The sequence below is a fragment of the Trichechus manatus genome, unplaced genomic scaffold (assembly GCF_000243295.1).
Source record: "Trichechus manatus latirostris isolate Lorelei unplaced genomic scaffold, TriManLat1.0 scaffold00069, whole genome shotgun sequence".
NCBI classification, from domain to species: Eukaryota; Metazoa; Chordata; class Mammalia; order Sirenia; family Trichechidae; genus Trichechus; species Trichechus manatus.
In genome coordinates, this window is record NW_004444005.1 from 2,469,226 (window position 1) to 2,482,226 (window position 13,001).

Consider the following 13,001-nt stretch of genomic DNA (forward strand, 5'->3'; position numbering starts at 1 on the left):
ATGTTCCCCGAGACCATGGTCCCCAGAGCCTTCCGCCCAGCAGGTCAGTCCCTCGGAGTTTGGATGTGTCTGTGGGGCTTCCATGACCTTTCCTAGTACAAGTTGTGCTAGTTACTCCTGTATTGTGTACTGTCTCACCCTTCACCCAAGATACCACTTATCTATTATGTATTTAGTATTCCCCTACCCCCACCCCTCCCATCCCTGGTAACCAACAAAGATTGTTACATTTTGTGTGTAAACTTTTTCATGGGTTTTTACAATACAGGTCTCATACAATATTTGTCCTTTTGTGATTGACTTATTTCACTCAGCATAATGTCCTCCAGTTTCATTCATGTTCTGAGATGGTTCACAGATTCATTGTTGTTCTTTCTCGTTGCATAGTACTCCACTGTGTGTATGTACCATAGTTTGTCCATTCATGTGTTGATGTATGCCCAGAATTTTTATACTGAGAGATGTTACTAGGTATCTTTTTAAACTTCCTTTCAACTCTAAAATTTGGTTAAGCATATATTCCTAAAGACATTGGATTTTGTGTGCTTAATTTATGCATGGTTATGTAAATTTTTTATATTTCTGAAATTTAAATGTAAATTTTTTAACTTAACAAGGTAAGTTTGTCTTCGTTCTGATATAGTTGTTTAGCCTTCAGTTATCTGTATCTCTTCAAATAATATACTGCTTGCTTTATGATTAGAAACAGCTAAAGGTGGGTAATTAATACTTTATGTAAGTATGCTCCAAGTTTCTTAGTCCCAGTTTATTATGAGTATACAAGGGTATTTATGTATACAAGTGGATCTTCCACAGTGTGTACCTCTTTGAAGAATTATGTTTATTTGCTGTTCTTAACTTGTAGTTACTGATGTTGAGTCTTCGAATCAATGTTCAGAACTTTTATATAAACTAATATTGCTAACATCTTTATTTTAAATCATTGGTTCTTCACAGTATTTAAAACCATAATGAGAATAGCATAAAACACATGCCATGCCACCTAGCTTGAAGTATAAACCTTCACTTACAAATGAATCCCATTCTTTTTCTTAATGGTTAGAGAGAACCACAATTTAGAATTTGGTATTTAAGTTCTACATTATACATCAATATTTTGATGAATGGCTTCAGTGAGAACTTAGTCTTAATTTCTGCAGCTTACAGGATTTTATCAGAATTACCTATAATCTGCTTTTTTCCAGAAAGGAAGATGCTTATGTTTATTTTGCATTTTTCATTGGTTTAATCTAGGACATGAAACCTAATAATTAGGGCTTAATTTAACATAATTTTTAAACTAATTTTTACACTTCAAATAGATGATGAACAACATGGGTGGTGATGAGGATGTAGATTTACCAGAAGTAGATGGAGCAGATGATGTAAGTCTATAAATTCTTTTCTCTGTTTACTTTAATAGTAAGAAACAATATATTTACAGGTTGTTTTAGAGATTCAAGATTGGTTTGTGTGGGGTTTTTTTGGTCACTTTTTGGTGGTGGTTTTTCCTAAAAAATTTAATAGGGAAAAGCAGTTTTTTAAATGTGCCCATTTTTGAGGGATAAGTACCTAATAGGAAACTTGTGTTCCATGTACCATTTTTAAAGGACCAGATTTCAAAATAATCATTGCATAGAGGCATCATATATCCTACTCACTTAAGAGCTAGTTTAGAGATTGACTTTGTCATTTAGGCTAAGAATGAAAACTATAAACAAGTTTTACGGCAGGACTAATCACAGACTATAATAAACAGATCGGACATTGTGAATTTATAAGTGGAGGAATACTAGACCCACTTTCTTGATATTTTCCCTTCAGCATTGTTTTAACATCTTCTAGAAAGTTGTTCAATAGTTTGGAAAATGCTTACTTAGACTAATCCAATAGCTAGGATTAGAGTTCCTTGTCTTCTGACAGTCATTCCAGTGATCTTCATATTGAGCCATTTTTCCTCTTCCATTGAATGCCAAGAGAGAATAAGGGACCAGTTTTATACCAGGATTCAGTCTGGTTGACAGGGAGGCATTTAGAGGGTGGGCTAAATCATCACCAAAAGGCACATACCAACTTCTGCAGGAAGGTAAATCCTCAGCTCTATGTCTGTTCACCTTAAGAAACCATGCTACTAAGTCCAATGATTAAATTCCTAGGCTAGATATAACCACATGCCTTTGCTACATTAATCAAAAAGTACAGTGTTTCAGCTTTAAAGTAAACTGTTAGCGGAGGAATTTTTGATCACCTTGCTAACTCTTTTTTACCCCCTTTTGCAGGACTCACAAGACAGTGATGATGAAAGTAAGTGCCTTTGTAAAAAGTATACTTACATAGCAGTGTTTGACATCAAGACCCAAGTCTCAGAGAAGTTAACTTCTTAACAATTTTTGAAAGAAAAATGATTATTTCTTTATGGCCTTTAAATAGCCAAAGCAGAAATTTGAATGATTTGAGATGGTAAGACAACCAGTTAATTTGTTAGGAAGCTATTTAACTCTGTTGTTCGCTGCTTTTCCAGTAAGACTTTTTTAAAAGTTGGTAGATCGTTTCTTTGTACTTAATACTTTTTAAAATTCTTTCAGAAATGCCAGACCTGGAGTAAGGAATATTGTCGTCACCGGAATTTTGAGAAAGAAAAATAACTTCTCTGCAAAAGATTTCATAATTGAAAGAATTCCTGAGTTGATAGATCTAAAGGCAGATGATATTTGTCTTCTTTAACCCATTTTTCAACCTGTTTGTTTTTTAAAAGGCTTCACTAAGGGTTGATAATATACCATTGTATGGGGGCAATTTTAAGTCAGCTAAGGCAGTAACCTTATGCATGAACTTACTTCCCAGACTTCCATGAAGCTGTTGAGGTCTTAGGCAATTGATACACAGCAGTTGTAATAAAACATTTCACCTAAGTCTCCTTTACTTCGTAACATAGATACTGACATCATAGGAAGCTCTCAGCTTAGGGAAAGATAACTAAATTTTAGATTTTAGAACTTGGCCTCAAAGTGGCTGAAACAAATTGGCTGACACCGTAAACTGGTAACCTGCTGTTCCTCTGGTGTATCTTCAGGATTGTTCCACTAAAGTTTTATTTTTCAAGAAATTTACTTCACATTATTGTATGTAAGTGATCACTTGTCAGTGTTCCAAATGTATCTTAGCTAAAACTAGTGAATGCCCTAATCTAGATGGTTTTTGAAGCCTGTACTTTTGGTATTGTTTGACCCTTAAACTTTTACATCTCTTAGCATGGAGGACGAAGAAAGGCTGTACATTGTTGCTTGAGAGTCTGTACATTTAGACCAAATTTGTATTTTCACTGTCAGTGTGGCAAATGAGTGAAAAAATGTTGATACACTATTGGATTTTTTATTATTATTATTATTATTTTTTGATTCAGCTTATAACAGGGCTGAAAACCTCAATTTGTGTTCATGACAGTGGGGATTTTTTTTAATATCTACATTCTTTCTAATAAACTGTTGGAAGACTTTTTGGTTGTCCTTTTAAGTGTCTGGTTTACTGTAATTTCATGTATTATTGCCATTTGCTGGAATGGAATTTATATTTTTGAGGAAGAACTTGTGAGTATTCCTCTGTTTGAAAAAAAGGCTTGCTGTAATATTCACAGGAAACCTTTTTAAAGTGGATCTGTAATGGGAAATTGTAGATGCATTTTGCAGCAGTTGGAAAAGAAAGTGTTGTGATTTGATTGAAATAAAACTAAATATGTTGTCCTCCTCTAAATCTTTGAGCCGTCTACATTTTGGCAGTTTTTATTCCCTTCAGCTTTTGTATTTTTCGTAGCATAGAAATGCCTCACATTTCAGTACTTCTTCATGTCAGATATTTGGTAAGGACCTGTGTTCCATGCAGTCTTAAAGTTCTGGAATATGAAGATTCATCCTTCGGATGATTGCTGTGCTCAGAGGTCACAGGATAGGCTAGGGAACAAACATTAAAAAACAAACAATAGGTGGGAAGTGCAATAATAGGTATGTATAGGGTATTATGGGGATTTAGAGGGGAAAATGCCACCGTTTTCCCTTCCCCTGTTTGGTGTATGGTGGTTAAGACTGGTATTTAAAACCATTTTCTTAAATGCTACAGCTAGAAAACCTACTTTCGGAGGCTATGGGCGTAACAGCACTTGGCATTCAACTCTGTTTTGTTATAGAAGTATAGCTTGGGTTCTGATCCTGTTAAGGAATGCAATTTCATGAAGAGCCCTAGATTTTTCCACATTTGAGTGTATACGTGGACTTTTTTTTTTTTTTTTTTTTTTTTCTTTTTAAAGACTCGGTCTTCCGAAGCATGCCAAAAGAAATCAGCATGACTGACGTATAGTGTAGTTCTTAGCTGTGGGGGAAAAATGTTCAAAAAGCCTTTCATTTTCTTGAATAAACTACTTTTGTATATCAGTTCTGGAGATTAAAGATTTGTTAAGGACTCAGTAGCCAACTACTAGCTGTTAAGCTTGTGGCATTAAGAAAATATAGCTTGGTGGATTTCTGACTTGATTCAGTTTTTTAAGATTTTTATAATTTTTAAAATCTGTGTTTGAACATTTAAACATGATTTTGCTGAATCAGTCAGGTACCAGGCTTTGTGTGTGGTGTCTGATCTCTTTAACTCTGTTAGAGAGATTTAGCAGATCTCAGGTTGAAAGTTTGTTCCTAGTAGAAGAGTGTAGGGCATTACCTACCACCGCTACATGTCTAACTCAGCAGAGTACCTGTTGTGGTGAAAACTCAGTAAATACTTGTTGAATGAATGCATTTCAGAAATATCAGCCATACAGTGGGTAATGTTTGGGGGTATGGAGGTAAGCAAACAAGATAGTGTAATAATTCAGTTAAATGGTAAAAGATAAAGGGTACACACGAGCAGTGATGTGGAGAGAGAGATGTAGGTGGTCAAATAGGGCTTGGTGACAAACCAAATTGTCACAAGTTTTACCATCAGCCTGGATAATTTCATAGTTAATGTGTAGAACTTATACAGAACTTAAATCCAATCACTTTCACTTCCATACTCCAATAAATCATTCCGTAGCCGTATCTTGTGATCCTAAGGAGTAAAAGAACTGTGTTTCTCAATTATAGTGCTTGGACTGGCAGCATCAACCTCACCTAGGAACTTAGAAATACGAATTCCGGGCCCCCAAATAGACCTATTGAATCAGAAACTTGGGAGAGTGGCATCCAGTGATCTGGTTTAAGTGATTCTGGTGTATGCTAAAGTTTTGACAACCACCGCTTTAGATCTAAAATGTAGATTCTCATTCAGTTGGTTCAGCTGAGATAGCAGCCCTGTTCAGCAGGAAACTGTGATGAAAGAAGTGGTCTTTATAGTGGTAGAGTAGCTGCTAACCACATAGAGCTATTGAGTTACTGACATGTGATTAGTGAAACTGAGAAACTGAAATTTTATTAAATAGTCTGGTATTGCTAGTGACTACCATATTGGATAGTACAGATTTGGATGATTCTGATGCAGGTGGTTCTGGCCCACTCATTAAAGAAACAATTCATTAATCACCAGCCTAAGATGACATGGGGTATCCTTCCAAAGATGATAAAATCTAGCAGCAACAAAGAAAAAATCTGACCTTACTAAAAATTCACATAAAAGATACGTGACATACTAGAAGAAAAACCATTTGAAAGACAGTAATGACAAGCCAATTGTTAAAAAAAAAAGGACAAAAGAGGAATATATCACTGAAAAAATACGAATGCCTATAAACATGAAAATACTGCATCTTGGTAGCAAGTACGGAAATGTAAATAAAGTTTCATTATATTAACGTTTTGGCAAGGATGCTGGGAACCTAGTAAATTAACAAGATTGTTTTAGACGTCAATTTAGCAGAATGTCATTTAAATGCATGTGATTTTGAGCCAAAGTTCTATTTTCAGGAATCCATTAAAGTACTAAATGGTATACACGATGATGTTGCATACAAAGTTTTCGGGGTTTTTTTCCTCCAGTATTGCGTGAAATAGCCATTTGAAACAACCTAAATGACTCTCAGTAGGGGAGTAGTTATATCAGTTACTACACATCTTATTATGGCATAATATGCAGTCATAATATAATGAATGTAAATATACTGATTGAGAAAATTCTCCAGAACATACTGTTAACATCAGAAAACTTAAGTTCTCTTAGGTGTTTTTAAAAATGGGAATGTATACATTGTGCGTATATGAAATGGATAGAATGGAAAGGGGGTGTATGCAAAACAAATTTTTCAGTGATTATTTCTGGGAAGGGAAGTGGGGTTTGGGGAGTGATGGTGAAAGGACTTGTAATCCTTTACAACTAGAGTGTATTGTGTAATATTTATAAAGACAGAAGCACCCCAAAATTGTGGTCAGAGGAGAGAAGAATGGGTTTCTGTTGGAGATTTCTGGATGATAAAAGTTGGAGATGACTGGGAATAGGCTGCTTAAATGAAATGTGAAAGTGGTTGACATTGAAGAGGTTAAAGAACTGTGAAGCTGCAATATGGAATGGATTATTTTCATGGAATTTGAAATCACACAGGATGACTGTCAAGAAATGTGGTAGAGAAGTAAGAGCCATCATACAGACATGCACACCCATGTTTCTTGCAGCATTGTTCACAACAGCAAAAAGATGGAAGCAGCCTCAGTGCCCATCAGCAGAAGCATGGATATACAAATTATAATACATACACAATGGAATACTATGCAATGATAAAGAACAGTTATGAATCTGAAATACCTCACAACATGGCTGAATCTGGAAGGCATTATGCTGAGTGAAATTTGTCAGTTGCAAAAGGACAAATATTGTATGAGACCACTATTATAAGAACTCAAGAAAAGGTTTAAACATAGAAGAAGGCATTCTTTGGTGATTACAAGGATGGGGAGTGAGGGGAAGAGGAATTCACTAACTAGATAGCAGATAAGGCTCATCTTCAGTGAAGGGAAGGACAACACACAATATGGGAAGTCAGCACAGCTGGACCAAGGCAAAAGCTAAGAAGTTTCGTGAACACATCCGAACGCTTTGAGGGACAGAGTAGGTGGGGCTGGGGCCTGGGGACCTTTATTTCGGGGGGCATCTAAGTCAACTGGAATAACAAAGTTTGTTAAGAAAATCTTCTGCATCCCACTTTGGTGAGTGGTGTCTGGGGTCTTAAACACTTGGCAAGCGGCCATCTAAGATGCATCAATTGGTCCCAACCCACTTGGAGCAAAGGAGAACGAAGAACAAAGACACAAGGAAAGTATTAGCCCAAGAGACTGAAGGTCTACATAAACCAGAGATTCCACTAGCCTGAGACCAGACAAACTAGATGGTGCCTGGCTACCACCCATGACCACCCTGACAGGGAACACAACAGAGTACTGGAAGGAACAGGAGCAAAGTGCAGAGCAGAACTCAAATTCACATAAAAGGATCAGACAATGGTCTGATGGAGACCGGAGGAACCCCCGAAACTATGGCCTCTGGATGCTCTGTTAACCCAGAACTAAAACCATTCCCAAAGCACACTCTTCAAACAAAGATTACACAGGACTATAAAACAAAGAAAAAAAAATACACGTGAGGAGTGTGCTTAGTTCAATCAGATACACAAGACCAAATGAGCATCCTCTGTCCAGAGGCAGGATGAGAAGGCAGGAAGGGACAGGACCTGGTTGAATGGACATAGGGAACCTGGGGTGTAAAGGGGGAGTGTGCTGTCACATTGTGGGGATTGCAACTAATATCACAAAATATGTGTATAAATTTTTGTATGAGAAATTGAGCTGTAAACTTTCACCTAAAGCACAATTTAAAAAAAAGATGTGGTAGACACGACTGACCGTTCTGGCCGAGGTCATAATAGATGGTCCCGCATAGAATGGGAGAAAAACACAGAACACAAAACTCAAATTCTTAAAAAAGGCCAGACTAACTGGACCAGTTGAGACCAGAGGACTCCTGAGACTATTGCCCTGAGATATTCTTTAAACCTTGAATGGAAATTATCCCCTGAGATCACTTTTTACCAAAACAGCTGAATGACACACAAAACAAAGGATATTACCCATAAGAATGGCGCTCTACAATAAAAACCATATATACAAGACGACCAAAACGTCAACATTTACTAAAGCAAAGACAGGAAGATAAGGGGGCAGGGAAACTAGAGTACTGGAAATGGAACAACCAGAACACAAGTAGAATGATGATGCATTGTGAAAAATGTAACTGATGTCACAGAACAATTTATGTGGAAAATGTGAAGTGGAAAAGTAACTTGCTGTGTAAACTTTCACCAAAAACACAAATTAAAAAAGAAGAGGTGGGGCCAAGACAGCGGAGTAGTCAGACACTTCTTGTGGTCCCTCTTACAACAAAGACCCAGAAAAACGAGTGAATCAATTACACATGACAATCTAGAAGCCCTGAACATCAAAGGCAAAGCTGAGGAACTGGACTGAGTGGCAGGTAGAGGGAGAGATGGTTCAGAAGCAGCGAGGAGTTGCCAGACCTGACCCTGTGGGAGCTGGCACCCTGCAGGCTGGATCTGCTGGCATGCACTGTGAGGCAAGCAGCGGCTCTGGGGAGGTGTTTTCCACATCAAGAGAGACCGAGCAGTGGAGAGACTGCTTAGGCCTCCAGAACCAGTGAAAAGCAGCACTCCATCGGCAAAAGATAAGATGTGTCTAACCTACAACGTGGATCAAAAAACACCCCATTTGGGAAGAACCTCTCTCCCATTTACCTGCCTCCTCCCCACTCTGCACCAGGTCCCAGGCCAGCTTCAGCAAGTGCCACATCCCCTGGGCCAGAAGTAGGACCCCTCACGCACCCTAGCCATTCTTCTGGCCTTGGACAGGGAACAAATTAACAAACGGGGAAAAAATAATCTGCCAGCTCCCAAAGTCAGGAACTCAGGGCAGCCACAGCTCCTTTGCCTAGGCACAGGCATAAGGGTTCACAGACTGAATGCCTTTCACCACTGCATACACCTGTGTGGGCCCATTTCAACAGCATAGGCCCTCAATAGCACAACAGAGTATATACCTGACACCTAACTTCAACTGTATCACCTGTATGGTGGAGTGGCAGGTTCATGACATTTGACACTGCTCTGCTCATTAAGCAGGGCCCTCACCTACCCACATGAGGGGCCTGAGGACTGGTGGCTCCACCTACACCACCTAGCCACCTGTGACAGGGGTCTAAGAATAAGTGGTGCCTCCCAGTCCTTACAGCCAACAGCACTGGGTGCCCAGAGTCCGGCTGCAAAACTCACCCACCTATGCACTCCAGGGAACAGGGACACGCTTTCCTCCCAGACACTCGGGGCAGCCATCAGCCCTGTGCCTTGCTCAGCATGTGACCCCCTCCTGCAGCCAGATACCTGCACCTACTCCAATCACCCCTGCCTATATAGAATTGTAGGTGAGAGCCTACACCACACACTTGGTGACTGACTACCTGGACACCTGAGCTGAATCCATACAAGAAAAGTAAATTGACTCCTGGGCTCACGTACCTAGTAACCTAACCACCTGGTCACAGGACATTAGAGCTTCAAAGGTGCCAATAATCAAACTAGGTCACATGAGGAGCCTATTTGTGCATATCAAAACAAGAAGGTAGGACACGGTAAGCAAACATAAAATAAATAAGTATAATCACTTATTGATGGCTCGGAGACAACAGTCAATATCAAATCACATAAAGAAGCAGACGATGATGGCTTCAGCAAGCTCCCAAAACAAAGAATCAAGAAATCTGGAGGAAGAGAACTTGGAATTATTAGAGGTAGAATACAAAAGATTAATATACAGAACTCTGAAAGAGATCAGGAAGGAGATCAGGCAAAACACAGAACAAGCCAAGAAACACAGACAAAGCAATAGAGGAACTTAAGATTAGAGAAGACCATAATGACAAATTTAACTGGCTGCAAGAATCCATAGAGACAGCATAACAGAATTCTAGATGATTAACAAAATTTCAGAATTAGACAACTCAATAGAAAGTCATAGCAGAATTGAGGAAATGGATGTCAGAATTAGCAAGATTGAAGATAAAGCACTTGACACCAACTTATTTGGGGAAAAATCAGATAAAAGAATTTTTAAAAATGAAGAAACCCTAAGAATTACATAGGACTGTATCAAGAGCTATAACCTATCAGTGACTGGAGTACCTGAACAGTGGGGGGATAACAGAAAATACAGAGAGAATTGTTGAAGATTTGTTGGCAGAAAACTTTCCTGATATTGTGAAAGATGATAAGCTATCTATCCAAGATGCTCACTGAATAACACACAAGGTAGATCCCACAAGAAAGTCACCAAGACATATTACAGCCAAACTTGCCAAAACCAATGATAGAAAATTTTAAGAGTGGCTAGGGATAAACGAAAAGTCCTCTACAAAGGAGAGTCAGTAAGACTGAGCTCAGACTACTCAGCAGAAACCATGCAGGCAAGAAGGCAATGGGATAACATATATAAAGCCTTGAAGGAAAAAAATCACCAGCCAAGAATTATATATCCAGCAAACTGTCTCTTAAATATGATGACAAAATTAGGGTATTTCCAGACAAACAGAAGTTTAGGGAATTAGCAAAAACCAAACCAAAATTACAAGAAATACTAAAGGGAATCCTCTGGTTAGAAACTCAATAACATCAGATAACTACCCAGGACTAGAACACAGGATAGAGCAACCAGATATCAACCCAGATAGGCAAGTCACAAAATTAAATCAAAGCTAAAACACTGTAAATATGGAAACAAAGACGTCAATACATAAAAGATGACAACATTAAAACAAAAAACAGGGACTAAAAAAAATGTAGTCATAGATCTTTCATATGGAGAGGAAGTCAAGGTGATATAAAGAAATAAAAGACTGGTTTAGACTTAGAAAAACAGGGGTAAATATTAAGGTAACCACAAAAGAAACTAAGAATCCTACACATCAAAATAAAAAACAAGAAAAACATAAAGACTCAGCAAATACAAAATCAACAACAATGAAAAAAATGAAAAGAAAATACATAAAAATGACTCAGCACAGAAAATTAAGTGGAACAAAGAAACTGTCAACAACACACACAAAAAAATACGTCAAAATTACAGCACTGAACCATACCCATCAATAATTACACTGAATGTAAATGGACTAAACGCACCAATAAAGAGAAAGAGAGTGGTAGAATGGATTATAAAACATGATCCGTCTATATGGTGCCTACAGGAGACACACCTTAGACTTAAAGACACAAACAAACTAAAGCTCAAAGGATGGAAAAATATGCATCAAGCAAACAACACTCAAAAAAGAGCAGGAGTGGCAATATAGATCTCTGACAAAATAGACTTGAAAGTAAAATCCACCACAAAGGATAAGGAAGGACACTATATAATGATTAAAGGGGTCAATACACCAGGAGGACATAACCATGATAAATATTTATGCACACAATGACAGGGCTCCAAAATATATCAAACTAACAGCATTGAAAAGAGATAGACAGCTCCACAAGAATAGTAGGAGACTTCAACACACCACTTTCCGTGAAGGACAGAACATCCAGAAAGAGGCTCAATAAAGACGTGAAAGATCTAAATGCCACAATCAACCAACTTGATCTCATAGACATATACAGAACACTCCACCCAACAGCAGCCAAGTATACTTTCTTTTCCAACACACATGGAACATTCTCCAGAACAGACCACATATTAGGCCATAAAGCAAGACTTAACAGAATCCAAAGCATTGAAATATTACAAAACATCTTTTCTGACCATAAAAGGTAGAAATCAATAATGGAAAAAGCAAGAAAAAGTCAAACACATGGAAACTGAACAACACCTTGCTCAAAAACTACTGTTAGAGAAGAAATTAAGGATGGAATAAAGAAATTCACAGAATCAAATGAGAATGAAAACACATCCTGCCAGAACCTTTGGGACACAGAAAAAGCAGTGCTCAGAGGTCAGTTTATAGCAATAAAGGCACACATCCAAAAAGAAGAAAGGCCCAAAATCAAAACATTAACTTTACAACTCGAACAAATAGAAAGAGAGCAACAAAAGAAGCCCTTGGGCACCAGAAAAAAGGAAATAATAAGAATTAGAGCAGAATTAAATGAAATAGAAAAACAACTGAAAGAGTTAACAAGACCAAAAGTGGTTCTTTGTTGTTTTTTATCAACAAAATCAATAATCCATTGGCTGAACTGACAAAAGAAAAACAGGAAATGAAGCAAATAACCTGAATAAGAAATGAGATGGGTGATATCACAACTAACCCAACTGAAATTAAAAGTATCAGAATACCATGGAAAATTGTACTTTAACAAATTTGAAAACCTAGAGGAAATGGACAAATTTCTAGAAACTCACTACCTACCTAAACTAACACAAACAGAGGTAGAACAACTAAATAAACCTATAACAAAAGAAGAGATTGAAAAGGTAATTTAAAAACTCCCAACAAAAAAAAACCCTGGCCCGGACTATTTCACTGGAGAATTCTACCAAACTTTCAGAGAAGAGTTAACACCACTAATCCTAAAGGTATTTCAGAGCATAGAAAAGGATGGAATACTCCCAAACTCATTCTATGAAGCCAGCATAACCCTGATACCAAAACCAGGTAAAGACACTACAAAAAAAGAAAATTACAGACCAATATCCCTTATGAACATAGATGCAAAAATCCTCAACAAAATTCCAGCCAATAGAATTCAACAACATATCAAAAAAATAATTAGCCATGACCAAGTGGCATTCATACCAGGTATGCAGTGATGGTTCAACATTAGAAAAACAATCAATGTAATCCATCACATAAATAAAAGACAAGAACCACATGACCTTACCAATTGATGCAGAAAAGGCATTTGACAAAGTCCAACACTCATTCATGATAAAAACTCTCAGCAAAATAGGAATAGAAGGGAAATTCCTCAACATAATTAAGTATATTTATACAAA

General features: G+C 37.6%; 1 protein-coding gene across 2 annotated transcripts in view; it reads left to right on the forward strand.

Annotated features, from left to right (window-relative positions):
- PTGES3 (prostaglandin E synthase 3) overlaps positions 1–3,757 on the forward strand; it is a 28,624-nt gene extending 24,867 nt beyond the window's left edge. The window contains exons 6-8 of one of the 2 annotated variants that reach the window (XM_004379911.2): positions 1,323–1,385; positions 2,280–2,304; positions 2,586–3,757. In XM_004379911.2, the coding sequence (XP_004379968.1) occupies positions 1,323–1,385; positions 2,280–2,304; positions 2,586–2,605 (108 nt within the window). In that variant the 3' untranslated portion in view covers positions 2,606–3,757. The remainder of the gene's footprint in view (positions 1–1,322; positions 1,386–2,279; positions 2,305–2,585) is intronic. The other variant, XM_023734550.1, reaches the window with a different exon arrangement.
- The last annotated feature ends 9,244 nt before the right edge of the window (positions 3,758–13,001 follow it).